The following is a 20,000-nucleotide window of genomic DNA, read 5'->3' on the forward strand; positions in this document are numbered from 1 at the left end:
CTACCTCCGAAGGCCCCCAGCAGCACCTTCTGGTAGAAAGGCATGGGCCCCTGGTTACTGCTACTCAACATGTCTCTGACTGTCTCATAGATAGCAAACCTAGTTAGAGAATAGGACATCTAGAGGGAGGGAGGGAGGGTAGTAGAGGGAGGGAGGGAGGGAGGGGAGGGAGGGAGGGTAGTATAGGGAGGGAGGGAGGGAGGGAGGGAGGGAGGGAGGGAGGGAGGGAGGGAGGGAGGGAGGGAGGGAGGGAGGGAAGTAGAGGGCAGACAAGAGAAAAAAAGTACAACAAATTGAAAAAAAGAGCTATGTGTAGCTTTCCTACTGACATTCTAGTTGTGTCACAGCTTCAATCCACCACTAACTGACACTGTCCCAAACAGGAAACAGCTCCTCTCCAGAGAGAGATGTCAATTGAGGCGTTAACAGGATGTTTCAACACCCCAACCAGTTTTCCTTAGGTACAGATCTAGGATCAGCTTCCCTCCCTCAATCCCAACCTTAACCATTAGTGGGGAAAATGCTTAACAGACCAAAGATCAGTGTCTATGGCCAACTTCGCCCTACACCAGATTCCTCGCTGTGTGTTACCGTGGTAACCAACTGACATTCGTACTACTGGTCTATCTTCATATAGAGAATTTCCTCTGATGCAATAACTTCCACTCGGCCAATGAAACAAACTGGATCCAGGTGAGGCATTGGGGCGGTAGGTAGTCTAGTGGTTAGAATGTTGGACTAGTGACCGAAAGGTTGCAAGATCAAATCCCCGACCTGATAAGGTAAAAATCTGTCGTTCTGCCCCTGAACAAGGCAGTTAACCCACTGTTCCTAGGCCATCACCCCTCTCTAACACACACCCTCTCCTTCTCCCCCCCTCTCTAACACACACCCTCTCCTTCTCCCCCTCTCTCTATGACTTATGGTAGAGATAAATCTACACACACATCGCCGTGCACACACACACACACACACACACACGCACACACATGCTGTCCTTGAGGTCTATTATAGTTTACTGTCTATAGAGATAGTAGTACCATGTAGTAGTTACTGTCTATAGAGATAGTAGTACCATGTAGTAGTACCGTCTATAGAGATAGTAGTACCATGTAGTAGTTACTGCCTATAGAGATAGTAGTACCATGTAGTAGTACCGTCTATAGAGATAGTAGTACCATGTAGTAGTACCATGTAGTAGTTACTGTCTATAGAGATAGTATACCATGTAGTAGTAATACCATGTAGTAGTTACTGTCTATAGAGATAGTAGTACCATGTAGTAGTTACTGTCTATAGAGATAGTAATACCATGTAGTAGTAATACCATGTAGTAGTTACTGTCTATAGAGATAGTAGTACCATGTAGTAATTACTGCCTATAGAGGTAGTAGTACCATGTAGTAGTTACTGTCTATAGAGATAGTAGTACCATGTAGTAGTAATACCATGTAGTAGTTACTGTCTATAGAGATAGTAGTACCATGTAGTAGTTACTGCCTATAGAGATAGTAGTACCATGTAGTAGTTACTGTCTATAGAGATAGTAGTACCATGTAGTAGTTACTGTCTATAGAGATAGTAGTACCATGTAGTAGTTACTGTCTATAGAGATAGTAGTACCATGTAGTAGTTACTGTCTATAGAGATAGTAGTACCATGTAGTAGTTACTGTCTATAGAGATAGTAGTACCATGTAGTAGTACCATGTAGTAGTTACTGTCTATAGAGATAGTAGTACCATGTAGTAGTACCATGTAGTAGTTACTGTCTATAGAGATAGTAGTACCATGTAGTAGTTACTGTCTATAGAGATAGTAGTACCATGTAGTAGTACCATGTAGTAGTTACTGCCTATAGAGATAGTAGTACCATGTAGTAGTAATACCATGTAGTAGTTACTGCCTATAGAGATAGTAGTACCATGTAGTAGTTACTGTCTATAGAGATAGTAGTACCATGTAGTAGTTACTGTCTATAGAGATAGTAGTACCATGTAGTAGTACCATGTAGTAGTTACTGTCTATAGAGATAGTAATACCATGTAGTAGTAATACCATGTAGTAGTTACTGTCTATAGAGATAGTAGTACCATGTAGTAGTTACTGCCTATAGAGATAGTAGTACCATGTAGTAGTTACTGCCTATAGAGATAGTAGTACCATGTAGTAGTTACTGTCTATAGAGATAGTAGTACCATGTAGTAGTTACTGTCTATAGAGATAGTAGTACCATGTAGTAGTTACTGCCTATAGAGATAGTAGTACCATGTAGTAGTTACTGTCTATAGAGATAGTAGTACCATGTAGTAGTTACTGTCTATAGAGATAGTAGTATAATGTAGTAGTTACTGTCTATAGAGATAGTAGTACCATGTAGTAGTGCCATGTAGTAGTTACTGTCTAGAGATAGTAGTATAATGTAGTAGTTACTGTCTATAGAGATAGTAGTACCATGTAGTAGTGCCATGTAGTAGTTACTGTCTATAGAGATAGTAGTATAATGTAGTAGTTACTGCCTATAGAGATAGTAGTACCATGTAGTAGTTACTGTCTATAGAGATAGTAGTACCATGTAGTAGTTACTGTCTATAGAGATAGTAGTACCATGTAGTAGTTACTGTCTATAGAGATAGTAGTACCATGTAGTAGTTACTGTCTATAGAGATAGTAGTACCATGTAGTAGTACCATGTAGTAGTTACTGTCTATAGAGATAGTAGTACCATGTAGTAGTACCATGTAGTAGTTACTGTCTATAGAGATAGTAGTACCATGTAGTAGTTACTGTCTATAGAGATAGTAGTACCATGTAGTAGTTACTGCCTATAGAGATAGTAGTACCATGTAGTAGTACCATGTAGTAGTTACTGCCTATAGAGATAGTAGTACCATGTAGTAGTTACTGTCTATAGAGATAGTAGTACCATGTAGTAGTACCATGTAGTAGTTACTGTCTATAGAGATAGTAGTACCATGTAGTAGTACCATGTAGTAGTTACTGTCTATAGAGATAGTAGTACCATGTAGTAGTGCCATGTAGTAGTTACTGCCTATAGAGATAGTAGTACCATGTAGTAGTTACTGTCTATAGAGATAGTAGTACCATGTAGTAGTTACTGCCTATAGAGATAGTAGTACCATGTAGTAGTTACTGCCTATAGAGATAGTAGTACCATGTAGTAGTTACTGCCTATAGAGATAGTAGTACCATGTAGTAGTAATACCATGTAGTAGTTACTGTCTATAGAGATAGTAGTACCATGTAGTAGTTACTGCCTATAGAGATAGTAGTACCATGTAGTAGTTACTGCCTATAGAGATAGTAGTACCATGTAGTAGTAATACCATGTAGTAGTTACTGCCTATAGAGATAGTAGTACCATGTAGTAGTTACTGCCTATAGAGATAGTAGTACCATGTAGTAGTTACTGCCTATAGAGATAGTAGTACCATGTAGTAGTAATACCATGTAGTAGTTACTGTCTATAGAGATAGTAGTACCATGTAGTAGTTACTGTCTATAGAGATAGCTTCAATCCACCACTAACTGACACTGTCCCAAACAGGAAACAGCTCCTCTCCAGAGAGAGATGTCAATTGAGGCGTTAACAGGATGTTTCAACACCCCAACCAGTTTTCCTTAGGTACAGATCTAGGATCAGCTTCCCTCCCTCAATCCCAACCTTAACCATTAGTGGGGAAAATGCTTAACAGACCAAAGATCAGTGTCTATGGCCAACTTCGCCCTACACCAGATTCCTCGCTGTGTGTTACCGTGGTAACCAACTGACATTCGTACTACTGGTCTATCTTCATATAGAGAATTTCCTCTGATGCAATAACTTCCACTCGGCCAATGAAACAAACTGGATCCAGGTGAGGCATTGGGGCGGTAGGTAGTCTAGTGGTTAGAATGTTGGACTAGTGACCGAAAGGTTGCAAGATCAAATCCCCGACCTGATAAGGTAAAAATCTGTCGTTCTGCCCCTGAACAAGGCAGTTAACCCACTGTTCCTAGGCCATCACCCCTCTCTAACACACACCCTCTCCTTCTCCCCCTCTCTCTAACACACACCCTCTCCTTCTCCCCCCCTCTCTAACACACACCCTCTCCTTCTCCCCCTCTCTCTAACACACCCTCTCCTTCTCCCCCCCTCTCTAACACACACCCTCTCCTTCTCCCCCCCTCTCTAACACACACCCTCTCCTTCTCCCCCCCTCTCTAACACACACCCTCTCCTTCTCCCCCCCTCTCTAACACACACCCTCTCCTTCTCCCCCCCTCTCTAACACCCCCCCTCTCCTTCTCCCCCCCTCTCTAACACACACCCTCTCCTTCTCCCCCCCTCTCTAACACACACCCTCTCCTTCTCCCCCCCTCTCTAACACACACCCTCTCCTTCTCCCCCCCTCTCTAACACACCCCCTCTCCTTCTCCCCCCCTCTCTAACACACCCCCTCTCCTTCTCCCCCCCTCTCTAACACACCCCCCCCCCCCCCCCCTCTCTAACACACCCCCTCTCCTTCTCCCCCCCCCCCCCTCTCTAACACACACCCTCTCCTTCTCCCCCCCCTCTCTAACACACACCCTCTCCTTCTCCCCCCTCTCTACCACACACCCTCTCCCCCCTCTCTACCACACACCCTCTCCCTCCTCTCTACCACCCCCTCTCCATCCTCCTACCACTCTCTATCCTCCTACCACACCCTCTCCCTCCTCTCTACCACCCCCTCTCCCCTCTCTACCACCCCCTCTCCATCCTCCTACCACTCTCTATCCTCCTACCACACCCTCTCCCTCCTCTCTACCACCCCCTCTCCCCTCTCTACCACCCCCTCTCCATCCTCCTACCACTCTCTATCCTCCTACCACACCCTCTCCCTCCTCTCTACCACCCCCTCTCCCCTCTCTACCACCCCCTCTCCATCCTCCTACCACTCTCTATCCTCCTACCACACCCTCTCCCTCCTCTCTACCACCCCCTCTCCCCCTCTCTACCACCCCCTCTCCATCCTCCTACCTGTCTGCAGAGTGATGCGCTGAGTCCGTTGTACAAAGCCAGAGCTCCATCGTTCTTCACTACCTGCATGGCCATGCTCACCATCCCCATCTTCCCCTTCTGCTGGGTCTGCAGGTGGACCTACGCACACACACACACACACACAAAATCACTATTTCATCATCTTCATCATTACAAATACAATCAATATCAGTATCTTCATCATCATTACCATTATCACAGTCAGTCATCAGTGTGTATTTCTTAGTGACTGTGGAACTGTCTCTCTCGCTAAGACAGACAGACAGACAGACAGACAGACAGACAGACACACATACTAGCGTGTTTCTGTCTGTCATGCTGCTGTCTGAGTGTTTATAGCTCAGCTGACCTGGTTGTAACTGTGGTGATCTGTGAGGTGGTACACGATGGCAGGAACGGGCGTGTCACTGTGACTTATGGTAGAGATAAATCTACACACACATCGCCGTGCACACACACACACACACACACACACACACACACACGCACACACATGCTGTCCTTGAGGTCTATTATAGTTTACTGTCTATAGAGATAGTAGTACCATGTAGTAGTTACTGTCTATAGAGATAGTAGTACCATGTAGTAGTACCGTCTATAGAGATAGTAGTACCATGTAGTAGTTACTGCCTATAGAGATAGTAGTACCATGTAGTAGTACCGTCTATAGAGATAGTAGTACCATGTAGTAGTACCATGTAGTAGTTACTGTCTATAGAGATAGTATACCATGTAGTAGTAATACCATGTAGTAGTTACTGTCTATAGAGATAGTAGTACCATGTAGTAGTTACTGTCTATAGAGATAGTAATACCATGTAGTAGTAATACCATGTAGTAGTTACTGTCTATAGAGATAGTAGTACCATGTAGTAGTTACTGCCTATAGAGGTAGTAGTACCATGTAGTAGTTACTGTCTATAGAGATAGTAGTACCATGTAGTAGTAATACCATGTAGTAGTTACTGTCTATAGAGATAGTAGTACCATGTAGTAGTTACTGCCTATAGAGATAGTAGTACCATGTAGTAGTTACTGTCTATAGAGATAGTAGTACCATGTAGTAGTTACTGTCTATAGAGATAGTAGTACCATGTAGTAGTTACTGTCTATAGAGATAGTAGTACCATGTAGTAGTTACTGTCTATAGAGATAGTAGTACCATGTAGTAGTTACTGTCTATAGAGATAGTAGTACCATGTAGTAGTACCATGTAGTAGTTACTGTCTATAGAGATAGTAGTACCATGTAGTAGTACCATGTAGTAGTTACTGTCTATAGAGATAGTAGTACCATGTAGTAGTTACTGTCTATAGAGATAGTAGTACCATGTAGTAGTACCATGTAGTAGTTACTGCCTATAGAGATAGTAGTACCATGTAGTAGTAATACCATGTAGTAGTTACTGCCTATAGAGATAGTAGTACCATGTAGTAGTTACTGTCTATAGAGATAGTAGTACCATGTAGTAGTTACTGTCTATAGAGATAGTAGTACCATGTAGTAGTACCATGTAGTAGTTACTGTCTATAGAGATAGTAATACCATGTAGTAGTAATACCATGTAGTAGTTACTGTCTATAGAGATAGTAGTACCATGTAGTAGTACCATGTAGTAGTTACTGTCTATAGAGATAGTAGTACCATGTAGTAGTTACTGCCTATAGAGATAGTAGTACCATGTAGTAGTTACTGTCTATAGAGATAGTAGTACCATGTAGTAGTTACTGTCTATAGAGATAGTAGTATAATGTAGTAGTTACTGTCTATAGAGATAGTAGTACCATGTAGTAGTGCCATGTAGTAGTTACTGTCTATAGAGATAGTAGTATAATGTAGTAGTTACTGTCTATAGAGATAGTAGTACCATGTAGTAGTGCCATGTAGTAGTTACTGTCTATAGAGATAGTAGTATAATGTAGTAGTTACTGCCTATAGAGATAGTAGTACCATGTAGTAGTTACTGTCTATAGAGATAGTAGTACCATGTAGTAGTTACTGTCTATAGAGATAGTAGTACCATGTAGTAGTTACTGTCTATAGAGATAGTAGTACCATGTAGTAGTTACTGTCTATAGAGATAGTAGTACCATGTAGTAGTACCATGTAGTAGTTACTGTCTATAGAGATAGTAGTACCATGTAGTAGTACCATGTAGTAGTTACTGTCTATAGAGATAGTAGTACCATGTAGTAGTTACTGTCTATAGAGATAGTAGTACCATGTAGTAGTTACTGCCTATAGAGATAGTAGTACCATGTAGTAGTACCATGTAGTAGTTACTGCCTATAGAGATAGTAGTACCATGTAGTAGTTACTGTCTATAGAGATAGTAGTACCATGTAGTAGTTACTGTCTATAGAGATAGTAGTACCATGTAGTAGTACCATGTAGTAGTTACTGTCTATAGAGATAGTAATACCATGTAGTAGTAATACCATGTAGTAGTTACTGTCTATAGAGATAGTAGTACCATGTAGTAGTACCATGTAGTAGTTACTGTCTATAGAGATAGTAGTACCATGTAGTAGTTACTGCCTATAGAGATAGTAGTACCATGTAGTAGTTACTGTCTATAGAGATAGTAGTACCATGTAGTAGTTACTGTCTATAGAGATAGTAGTATAATGTAGTAGTTACTGTCTATAGAGATAGTAGTACCATGTAGTAGTGCCATGTAGTAGTTACTGTCTATAGAGATAGTAGTATAATGTAGTAGTTACTGTCTATAGAGATAGTAGTACCATGTAGTAGTGCCATGTAGTAGTTACTGTCTATAGAGATAGTAGTATAATGTAGTAGTTACTGCCTATAGAGATAGTAGTACCATGTAGTAGTTACTGTCTATAGAGATAGTAGTACCATGTAGTAGTTACTGTCTATAGAGATAGTAGTACCATGTAGTAGTTACTGTCTATAGAGATAGTAGTACCATGTAGTAGTTACTGTCTATAGAGATAGTAGTACCATGTAGTAGTACCATGTAGTAGTTACTGTCTATAGAGATAGTAGTACCATGTAGTAGTACCATGTAGTAGTTACTGTCTATAGAGATAGTAGTACCATGTAGTAGTTACTGTCTATAGAGATAGTAGTACCATGTAGTAGTTACTGCCTATAGAGATAGTAGTACCATGTAGTAGTTACTGCCTATAGAGATAGTAGTACCATGTAGTAGTTACTGTCTATAGAGATAGTAGTACCATGTAGTAGTACCATGTAGTAGTTACTGTCTATAGAGATAGTAGTACCATGTAGTAGTACCATGTAGTAGTTACTGTCTATAGAGATAGTAGTACCATGTAGTAGTGCCATGTAGTAGTTACTGTCTATAGAGATAGTAGTACCATGTAGTAGTTACTGTCTATAGAGATAGTAGTACCATGTAGTAGTTACTGCCTATAGAGATAGTAGTACCATGTAGTAGTTACTGCCTATAGAGATAGTAGTACCATGTAGTAGTTACTGCCTATAGAGATAGTAGTACCATGTAGTAGTAATACCATGTAGTAGTTACTGTCTATAGAGATAGTAGTACCATGTAGTAGTTACTGCCTATAGAGATAGTAGTACCATGTAGTAGTAATACCATGTAGTAGTTACTGCCTATAGAGATAGTAGTACCATGTAGTAGTTACTGCCTATAGAGATAGTAGTACCATGTAGTAGTTACTGCCTATAGAGATAGTAGTACCATGTAGTAGTAATACCATGTAGTAGTTACTGTCTATAGAGATAGTAGTACCATGTAGTAGTTACTGTCTATAGAGATAGTAGTACCATGTAGTAGTTGTGAGTCAGTGGAGATAGTAGTATAATGTAGTAGTACTGAGTCAGTGGAGATAGTAGTATAATGTAGTAGTACTGAGTCAGTGGAGATAGTAGTATAATGTAGTAGTACTGAGTCAGTGGAGATAGTAGTATAATGTAGTAGTAGTGAGATAGTAGTATAATGTAGTAGTTGTGAGTCAGTGGAGATAGTAGTACATGTAGTAGTATTGAGTCAGTGGAGATAGTTGTATAATGTAGTAGTGAGTCAGTGAAGATAGTAGTATAATGTAGTAGTAGTGAGATAGTAGTATAATGTAGTAGTAGTGAGTCAGTGGAGATAGTAGTATAATGTAGTAGTAGTGAGATAGTAGTATAATGTAGTAGTAGTGAGTCAGTGGAGATAGTAGTATAATGTAGTAGTAGTGAGTCAGTGGAGATAGTAGTATAATGTAGTAGTAGTGAGATAGTAGTATAATGTAGTAGTTGTGAGTCAGTGGAGATAGTAGTACATGTATTAGTATTGAGTCAGTGGAGATAGTTGTATAATGTAGTAGTGAGTCAGTGAAGATAGTAGTATAATGTAGTAGTAGTGAGATAGTAGTATAATGTAGTAGTAGTGAGTCAGTGGAGATAGTAGTATAATGTAGTAGTAGTGAGATAGTAGTATAATGTAGTAGTAGTGAGTCAGTGGAGATAGTAGTATAATGTAGTAGTAGTGAGTCAGTGGAGATAGTGAGTCAGTGGAGATAGCTGTAGATATGGGGTTGTGACAGTTGTAGTGGTAGCAGTAGTTGGAATGTCACAATTACTGACATTCTCGTGTGTGTACAGGGAACAGGTTTTTTGTAGGTAATTCTGACTTCCTTTGAATTCTCTCCCTCCTTCCTGATGTCTCTCTCTGACAGTGTAATGTATTGTTCTTCTCAGAGGGCTTTTTAATCGACTGGGCTCTGCTCCAAGTGTGGCCTCCATCCGGCCAATCACGTCTCTCGCTCCCACCGGCTTATCAGAACTGTTTGAGCTCAAAGGCCGCCGAGGCCTTCAACTATGGAACACAAACTCCCTCCCTCCTTCCCTCCCTCCCTCCATCTCTCTTTCTCATTCTCTATTTCATTATTTTTCCTTCCCTCTTTCTCTCCATCATCCACTCCCTCTCGCTAACTGTAAATAGCAGTCTCTCTCTCTCTCTCTCTCTCTCTCCCCCCCTGGTGTGAGTAGATAATAATTCACACCCTGAGTAGAGACACAGATAGCTGGTAGCTGCAGGACCTGGCTGATACTCAATAATCTCTCCAGTCAGGACAGTCACACCCTGAGTAGAGACACAGATAGCTGGTAGCTACAGGACCTGGCTGATACTCAATAATCTCTCCAGTCAGGACACAATGCAATGAGTGAACGAATGACTGAACCAACTAATAAAACAAAAGTGCATGAATGACCAAAGGAATGAACAAACAAAATGACTAATTCATTAAATAACTAACAAATAAGTGAGTGAGTTTGTTGACTCTACATCTCTGATGACTAGAGAAGATAGTCAGAATATAGTAAGTAACTCCTCTAATGACACTGAAAGTCAAAAATGCAGAGCTGGGGCCTTTTCCAAAAAGAAAAAGTCAGCATTTAACCTCTGACCTCCAGCTAGTCCTGAGTCACATCACCAACACACTGTTCCATTGTTACAGTCATGACTCAATAGATTCTAATACTGATAGGAAGACAATGCCATAACTTAGATGTGGGTGTTAAGTTGTTTCAAGTCACACACACACACACACACACACACACACACACACACGTGAGATCCTGATCCTCCCCTCAGGGTGTTACTAGGGCAACTGACTTCATGCCAGACTAAACAGGCGTAGTAACAACAGTATGTTGTTGGAACTAGGTCAGAGAGGAGAGGCACGGCTAGCTTCACTAGGTCAGATAGGAGAGGCACGGCTAGCTTCACTAGGTCAGAGAGGAGAGGCACGGCTAGCTTCACTAGGTCAGAGAGGAGAGGCACGGCTAGCTTCACTAGGTCAGAGAGGAGAGGCACGGCTAGCTTCACTAAGTCAGAGAGGAGAGGCACAGCTAGCTTCACTAGGTCAGAGAGGAGAGGCACGACTAGCTTCACTAGGTCAGAGAGGAGAGGCACGGCTAGCTTCACTAGGTCAGAGAGGAGAGGCACGGCTAGCTTCACTAGGTCAGATAGGAGAGGCACGGCTAGCTTCACTAGGTCAGATAGGAGAGGCACGGCTAGCTTCACTAGGTCAGATAGGAGAGGCACGGCTAGCTTCACTAGGTTAGATAGGAGAGGCACGGCTAGCTTCACTAGGTCAGAGAGGAGAGGCACGGCTAGCTTCACTAGGTCAGATAGGAGAGGCACGGCTAGCTTCACTAGGTTAGATAGGAGAGGCACGGCTAGCTTCACTAGGTCAGAGAGGAGAGGCACGGCTAGCTTCACTAGGTCAGAGAGGAGAGGCACGGCTAGCTTCACTAGGTCAGATAGGAGAGGCACGGCTAGCTTCACTAGGTCAGATAGGAGAGGCACGGCTAGCTTCACTAGGTCAGATAGGAGAGGCACGGCTAGCTTCACTAGGTCAGAGAGGAGAGGCACGGTTAGCTTCACTAGGTCAGAGAGGAGAGGCACGGCTAGCTTCACTAGGTCAGATAGGAGAGGCACGGCTAGCTTCACTAGGTCAGATAGGAGAGGCACGGCTAGCTTCACTAGGTCAGATAGGAGAGGCACGGCTAGCTTCACTAGGTCAGAGAGGAGAGGCACGGTTAGCTTCACTAGGTCAGAGAGGAGAGGCACGGCTAGCTTCAGGAGAACAAACTGATGATTCTGATTCTGAACGTTCTGATTGGCCTCCACAGTGCACACACAGGTAGCTCGTTTCCAGCGGGTTATTTCATAGGGAATTGTCAGAGACTCTCTCCTATTGTGACATCACCAACAGTTTGAGAATTGAAGGCAACTAACATGGTGTCCGTTCTAAAGGCTGACCCAACTCTCTGAACAGATGGCTCTGGGCATGGCTAGCTTCAGAGGACCAATGCTTCATACACATCTTGTTTGTCTTGTTCTGGCAGGTTTGTCAACTCTTGAGATCTCCCTGAGGATTATGCATCTCTCTCTCTCTCTCTCTCTCTCTCTCTGCACCAGCCTACAGGATAGACCAGGATGGGTGGATCTATTCTAGACATCCAGATGACCCTGGCCTGTACATGCTCCATGAGAACAGTAGATGACCCTGGCCTGTACATTCTCCATGACAACAGTAGATGACCCTGGCCTGTACATTCTCCATGACAACAGCAGATTACCCTGGCCTGTACATTCTCCATGACAACAGTAGATGACCCTGTACATGCTCCATGACAACAGTAGATGACCCTGGCCTGTACATTCTCCATGACATTTGTGTTTGTGTATGGGTGTGTGTGTGTGTGTGTGTGCTGTATGGGTGTGTGTGTGGGACTCTCCAACAAAGTAATTATACACCTTTAGACTTTTCTAAGTAGGCGAGTTGAGACAGGCTGTCTAGGCTACACTATCAACTCCAAACTCACACACCTCTGTCCAACAATAGCTCCACCCACTGTCCTATCATCTCTGTCCAACACTAGCTCCTCCCACTACCCTCTGTCCAACACTAGCTCCACCCACTACCCTCGGTCCAACACTAGCTCCACCCACTACCCTCTGTCCAACACTAGCTCCTCCCACTACCCTCTGTCCAACACTAGCTCCACCCACTGCCCTCTGTCCAACACTAGCTCCACCCACTACCAATACATATACAGCGATCGAAGGGAAAGCATCTGGAGCAGGGTTTGAACCAGCAACCCTGCAGTTACAGGCCTTCCTTGTGGACTACCACCTGTGCCATAAAGGCCCAGACCTCTTAGTACACTCAAACACAGAGACGCTACACACAGGAAGCCCCAGCTGCTTTAAGACTGCTAGTTAGTGCTGTAATTTCATACCACGTCTATATAATTATACTACACACTGACCTACTTGTATGCATCTGTCATCCTGTTGCCTGTTACACTATAGGACCACAACCGCACTGTGCTGGCTCTGGTATTTTCCTTCACTTTCCAGGACGGTTCCAGAAACTATGCTGGATGCATTAACAGGCCAGTACAGTTCAGCTGGGACCTGCAGTGTTCATCAGGCGTGTTAATTAAGCCTACACACGCTATACCACACACAGGCCTACTGTAGAGTTAGGATATGTCATTCTGTGTGTGCTATTCCTGACTTCAAGATGACCCTGGTGTGAACATGCTCAATGACAACAGTAGAGCATGTGGCTACTACTACTGTAAGTTATCCGTAATATGAGACGGCTATAACGCTACAGTTCGACTAGGCCCAACCCTGTTTACTTTGCACCGTAACGGCGCGGTTAGCCGGTCAGTGAACTGGAGATATCGCGCTTAACAAGGCCGATCACTGCTTCCCGTACCTCCGCGGGACACAGACAGTCATGTCACTAGGCTAGACGAGAGAGAGAGAGAAAATTATTCTACAACTTTCATTTTCTGTCCTATTTTCTCCAATCATCAGCAGGGCGCTGTGTTCCGTTTGGATGGATCCCAGTAGCCCGTTTAGTATTTTATGACACAGGATGAAATTAGGGCAGTTGTTGTCCCTAGTTTCCCAGGTAAACAGCTGGCTGACTAGCGGGCCTGCAGCCTCCGTAGGTCGACTATAATCCTGCTAGGGGGTTCTAGGGTTCTCTCTCCAGCACTTACTTTGATGAGGTCCAGAGGATGGGTGCAGCAGGCAGCCCCACAGGAGGCGAGCCCCCCAAAATACCACCGCGACATCCGTTTATCGCTCATATTCCCCCTCTTGTCTTTATATAGTCCTACTGCTCTTCGCTGAGTCCAATTCGATCCAGTCCAACAACGCAGCTGGCCAGAGCCAGGCTCCCTTTCCGCCTCGACACGCAAGCAGGTCGGCGCAGAAGTCTGTGCTTTCTGGTCCTCTCTCTCTCTCTCCGCGGGTCGAATGGAAGATAACCTCGTTAATCTTCAAATTTGCCGACGCCACCGACGGACTTTGGGTTCCGGTGCACGCATACACACGCAAACCACATCGTGCGTGTGTGTGTAGGCAATTTTACAGAACGCGTGATAGGAAATGGATCGAGCGAGACACAAGAGGGGAGTCGCAGTGAGTGCACGCGCAGCCAATTGCCACCCCGGGCTGAGGAACTGCCTCCTAGGGCTCTAACTAGACAGACTCAAAGGTCGCCGCTCGACAATTTATTTTCTGCAGGTTGTTTTTGCAAACGTCAAAACTGAAAAAGTCCCCGGTTTCTCTAATCTACGCTACAGAGAGGATGCCCGTTTTTCTTAAAGAGACAGTACACCCTCAAGTAGTCAGCTACCCAAACCAGACACAGTGTACAAGTACTCTGTCGCTTTAAGGGAAACAATTCCCAACATTCTCCAATGAAGAAACTTTCTTTTTCAACGGAGTCAAGCGGCGATACATTGTATCCGTGGTAACGAATGGTTAGATGAAACAATTTGAAACTGGTTACAAAGTATCTATTCTACTGTTATTGTTTCCCGAACTCTCTGACATTGCTTTTGACCGAGAGCTGTTCGTGTCATCCGTCACAGATGCAATAACATCCGCATTGACTGTAGCCAAAATGTAACCCGTTAAACTTCTATTTTTCAATGCAGTCGTCACTTGGCAGCCTGTTGGCGAGCGCTAGACAATACCTAGAGCCATTTCTCAGAAGGCTACTAAAAACAACACATAACCATGTAGAAGTACAACTTCACATCTTATGTCAAACACTTGAACGTGTTTAAAAGCCACCGTTGTTCCAGAATGCCTCTGTGTAATGCTGACCTCGCGCCAGGAGGCGTTTGCCAGCTCGCCTCGCATTCCCCGGGACAAATACTAATCAGAACATTGTTAAAGAGTCACACAGAAGGCCACATGCACTGTGTTTAAATATACACGTTATATTAGTTGTTATTGTGTGTGTGTGTGTGGCATAAGAGGTGGTGGTGCACGTTGACCCAATGTGTCTGTTACATTCCTGCCTGGTGCAAAGAGTTCTTTTAAGCGCTGGAACTTTGGTCACTAGTCCAAATGAACATGCTCGCCCTTCCACACAGATACTTGTATTGAGGTCACAACATTGACTAGCCTAAGCATATAGCATTTGATAGGCTAGTCCAGGTTCATTTAATTTAACATTGCTTAACTGTGTCTGACCTTTTCAACCCAAAAAATGTAATTTCCAAGTCTTTGCTTCCCTGAACTTAGAACAACTCACTACGGAATGTGACCCTTAAAATCCCCATGCTGTTTCAGTAACTATGGAGACGCTTGTCCAGTAGGGGATGCATCTCAATAGTCTGGCTTGGCTTCCTAACCTTTTATGTCTCCTTTCCTTCATCTGTATAGAACGTGAGATGACTTGACAAATGCCTATTAGCCATCCTTCACATTGCTATCTGTGTGTTGTCCTATCTTGTATTTTGAAATCAGCACAAAGGCAAGCGGAGAGACAAGGAGAGTAAAGCCACTAGACTATTGAGATACACCCTCTCTCTCTGTGTGAAAGATGACTTTGTATCTGTGAAAAATACACATCTACTGCCCCCTTGTGGATATATAGGGGAACTGTAGTTTGGTTTAGATCTAGAGGCCTTCCCTGTAAATATTGTCACAGAAATAGTCAAAGTGTAAAAGTGTAATTGTCTTTGCCATTCTATGAGTTGATTGCTAATAGTAGTTCCACAACATGGCTGTTGTTCATTTCTCAGATATACCACGTTTTTGGCTCCCGAGTGGCACAGCAGTGTCAGGCACTTCATCTCAGTGCTTGAGGTGTCACTACAGACACCCTGGTTTGATTCCAGGCTGTATCACAACCAGCCATGATTGGGAGTACCATAGGGCAGGGTGCACAATTGGCCCAGCGTCGTCCATCATTGTCAATAAGAATTTGTTCTTAACTGACTTGCCTAGTTAAATTAAAGGTTACATTGGTAGTGGATGGGGTTCGTTTTTTTAAGACACCATAACACTACATAAAGAGAGACTTAAGACAACAACATAGCATGGCAGCAACACATCACAACAAGACACCACAACACTACATAAAGAGAGACTTAAGACAACAACATAGCATGGCAGCAACACATGACAACACAGCATGGTAGCAACACAACATGACAACAACATGGTAGCAACACAACATGACAACAACATGGTAGCAACACAACATGGTAGCAGCATAAAACATGGTACAAACATTATTGGGCCCAGACAACAGCACAAAGGGCAAGAAGGTAGAGACAACAATACATCACGCAAAGCAGCCACAACTGTCAGTAGGAGTCTCCATGATTGAGTCTTTGATTGAAGAGATGGAGGTTGGGGTAGAAGCTGTTTAGAAGCCTCTTGGACCTAGACTTGGCGCTCCGGTTCCGCTTGCCGTGCGGTTGCAGAGAGAACAGTCTATGACTAGGGTGGCTGGAGTCTTTGACAATGTTTAGGGCCTTCCTCTGCCACCGCCTGGTATAGAGGTCCTGGATGGCAGGAAGCTCGGCCCCGATGATGTACTGGGCCGTTCGCACTACCCTCTGTAGTGCCTTGCGGTCTGAGGCCGAGCAGTTGCCATACCAGGCAGTGATGCAACCCGTCAGGATGCTCTCGATGGTGCAGCTGTAAAACCTTTTGAGGATCTTCGGACCAATGCCAAATCTTTTCAGTCAGAATAGGCGTTGTCGTGCCCTCTTCACGACTGTCTTGGTGTGCTTGGACCATGTTAAGTTGTTGATGATGTGGACGCTAAGGAACTTGAAGCTCTCAACCTGCTCCACTGCAGCCCCGTCGATGAGAATGGGGGCGTGCTCAGTCCTCCTTTTCCTGTAGTCATCAATCATCTCCTTTGTCTTTATTACGTTGAGGGAGAGGTTGTTGTCCTGGCACCACACGGCCAGGTCTCTGGCCTCCTCCCTATAGGCTGTCTCATCGTTGTTGGTGATCAGGCCGACCACTGTTGTGTCATCAGCAAGTATTTTAACGCAGTTCTGGAAAGCCCTGTAATAATGGAGTCCATTGTTGTTGTATGGAACTATCATAGAAATAGAATCTCTAGAAAGGACTTGTAACCTCTATATGGAACTTTCATTGACTTGAATGGGGAGAGCCCGGTCTATAGATTCTGTTTCTATGCTGTCGTACGTGTTCACGTGACTGGGTTAATATGTTGTGGCTGACTCTTGTCCTGGCACATGTTATACAGATGGTCTTTGTCTGTGTCCTGTACTCTGCCTTTGTGCTACTGTATAACCACTCTGTATACAACACACACACACACACACACACACACACAAACACTGCTCACACAAGGAGTCTGGCATACACACAAACACCTGTCAGACACGCACACACACACACACACACACACACAGAGGGAGAGAGAGGGGGCAGTGTGGAATCTGAGAAATGACAGTTATGTCACATTAATAAACATTTAGTTATTAACACATCCCACGATGCATTTCACCTCCCACACTGACACAAGTGCATCACACATTGTCCTTCTACTCTGACAAACAACTGCAGTAGCTGGAACAAACAACTTGTAAATACATGACTGCAGTAGCTAAAACAAATAACGTGTAAATATGAGTGTAGTAGCAATTACAAACATGTTGTAAAATACTTTATTATTTCATGTATAAATTACACTCACCAAGAAGAAGTTAACACAGAAAACTCAAATCAGAATAAAAACAACTAGAGGATGATGTCATAAGGAAAACAACTAGAAGATGATGTCATAAGGAAAACAACTAGAAGATGATGTCATAATGAAAACAACTAGAAGATGATGTCATAATGAAAACAACTAGAAGATGATGTCATAATGAAAACAACTAGAAGATGATGTCATAACAAAATAACCAAGCTGTCTACAAGTGGTCATAAAGAAATGGAGAATAATCATGCAGATTTTCTGAAACGTAATCATAAGCATTTTCTTATTTACATGTTGACCTGTCTCTCCTTCACTGAGAGTTTAGTGACGGGGTTGTAATCATTAGGGCATAATGTTGCAAAAAGTTTTACATTGGACAACAAAAATGAACATTTCTTATTGGACGCGTTCAGGTAGTCCCTCCCTGTTTCAGTCCATTTTCTCACAAAGTAATGAACACAACCCTGGTGTGGGACGGTTCAAACATACTCCTTCTCCTCTACCACCACGGGCAGTGGGTTACTCCTCCCACCTCCCCCAAAAGTAGGCGTTGCCCTAACCCCTGGAGGGGAGGAGCCTGCGTTTAGCAGAGCCCCTCCAACCAGCAGCAGAATTCCCGCCCCCCAGCCTAGATACAAGGCGGGGCCTAACTCTCTCTTCAGCGGCGCGGCGACTTTTGGATCGTAAAAATCCCTGACCACGGCGTAGGCCGTCCAGCAGATGGGTATCAGGTAGAGCAGCCCAGAGAAGAAGAACAGAGCCCCAGCCACGCGGGCTAGCCTAGCCTTGGACGAGTAGGCTCCTTCCCCTAGACACTTGGTGCACTTCGCCCCAGCCACGCCTAGCAGGAGGGCGAAGAGGCAGAAGAGGAGGGAGAGCACGGAGAGGGTACGGGACACCTGGGCGGAGACGGGGAGGGCCAGGGTAGAGTCGTAAGTCTTACACTGGATCTGTCCCGTACTCTGGGACAAACACGTCATCCATAGCCCCTCCCAGAGAACCTGGGCGATCACGATCTCCCCACCCGCGAAGGCGGAGACTCGCCACAAGGGGGCGGCGCAGACGAGAGCCCCGCCCACCCAGCCCATCACGGCCAATAGGAGGCCAAGTAACTGTAGACCTGTGGACGCCATGGCGACGTGCAAAAGTCCCAAACAGTTCTGTTCAAGAACTTTGCTTGCAACTGGGCCTGGTGTGTTTCCCCTGGTTTTCACTAGATGATGAGTGTTGTCAAGATGGCGTCAAATCTCCTCTCTTCTCCAAAACAATGATTACAGGTGACAGAAGTTCCCCTTGATAACGTGTTCTTGTACGTCTCGGGATTGTTGCAGGAATGGATCTGTCTCTTTCCTCTTGGTTGAATATCCAGTAGTTCTGTGTCTTATGGTAGAAACAGTGATGGTCTCCTCTTCCACATTAATGGATCTGTCTCTTTCCTCTTGGTTGAATATCCAGTAGTTCTGTGTCTTATGGTAGAAACAGTGATGGTCTCCTCTTCCACATTAATGGATCTGTCTCTTTCCTCTTGGTTGAATATCCAGTAGTTCTGTGTCTTATGGTAGAAACAGTGATGGTCACTATAAACCCCTCCTCTTCCACATCCTCAGACGGGGCAACAACAACAACAATATTCCTGCCAGGACATGATGAAGAAATACATTGTAAATACTCTGAACCTGTGTTTATGTTAATGTCTACACACATTATAACAATTCCCAACATATTAAAATTATAACATGTCTCAACATATTAGAATTATAACATGTCCCAACATATTAGAATTATAACATGTCCCAACATATTAGAATTATAACATGTCCCAACATATTAAAATTATAACATGTCCCAACATATTAGAATTATAACATGTCCCAACATATTAGAATTATAACATGTCCCAACATATTAGAATTATAACATGTCCCAACATATTAGAATTATAACATGTCCCAACATATTAGAATTATAACATGTCCCAACATATTAGAATTATAACATGTCGCAACATATTAGAATTATAACATGTCCCAACATATTAGAATTATAACATGTCCCAACATATTAGAATTATAACATGTCCCAACATATTAGAATTATAACATGTCCCAACATATTAGAATTATAACATGTCCCAACATATTAGAATTATAACATGTCCCAACATATTAGAATTATAACATGTCCCAACATATTAGAATTATAACATGCGACAACATGTTATTATTATATGACATAATAACATAATAACCAGTAACTCTTAGGCATTTCAGAAAGCAAAAGAATCAAAACAGTCCTTCTGACATGATAAGACAGTTAGAGACAACCATGATACTACTTACTGTTCCAAACCCCAGAGGACTCTGCTGCTCTCTACCAGTGGACAGAATGAAGAGGTCTGTCCTGTGGAGTGTAACACTGTGGAGTAGGAGAGGTCTGTCC

At 43.5% G+C, this 20,000-nt stretch overlaps 2 protein-coding genes across 2 annotated transcripts in view; both read right to left on the minus strand.

Annotated features, from left to right (window-relative positions):
- Window positions 1-14,167, minus strand: part of LOC110513279 (mitochondrial dicarboxylate carrier) — a 27,028-nt gene extending 12,861 nt beyond the window's left edge. The window contains exons 1-3 of the mRNA XM_036939924.1: window positions 13,573-14,167; window positions 5,023-5,142; window positions 5-119 (exon numbers count right to left, since the gene is read on the minus strand). Coding sequence (XP_036795819.1) covers window positions 5-119; window positions 5,023-5,142; window positions 13,573-13,662 — 325 coding nt within the window. The 5' untranslated portion in view covers window positions 13,663-14,167. The remainder of the gene's footprint in view (window positions 1-4; window positions 120-5,022; window positions 5,143-13,572) is intronic.
- Window positions 14,168-17,512: 3,345 nt separating this feature from the next.
- The window catches only part of LOC110513280 (claudin-9), a 3,069-nt gene continuing 581 nt past the window's right edge, over window positions 17,513-20,000 (minus strand). Inside the window, exons 1-2 of the mRNA XM_036939925.1 lie at window positions 19,901-20,000; window positions 17,513-19,194 (exon numbers count right to left, since the gene is read on the minus strand). The exon at window positions 19,901-20,000 is cut by the window's right edge and continues 581 nt beyond it. Of these exons, the coding sequence (XP_036795820.1) occupies window positions 18,041-18,694 (654 nt within the window). The 5' untranslated portion in view covers window positions 18,695-19,194; window positions 19,901-20,000 and the 3' untranslated portion in view covers window positions 17,513-18,040. The remainder of the gene's footprint in view (window positions 19,195-19,900) is intronic.

Source organism: Oncorhynchus mykiss, chromosome 13 (assembly GCF_013265735.2).
Source record: "Oncorhynchus mykiss isolate Arlee chromosome 13, USDA_OmykA_1.1, whole genome shotgun sequence".
NCBI classification, from domain to species: domain Eukaryota; kingdom Metazoa; phylum Chordata; class Actinopteri; order Salmoniformes; family Salmonidae; genus Oncorhynchus; species Oncorhynchus mykiss.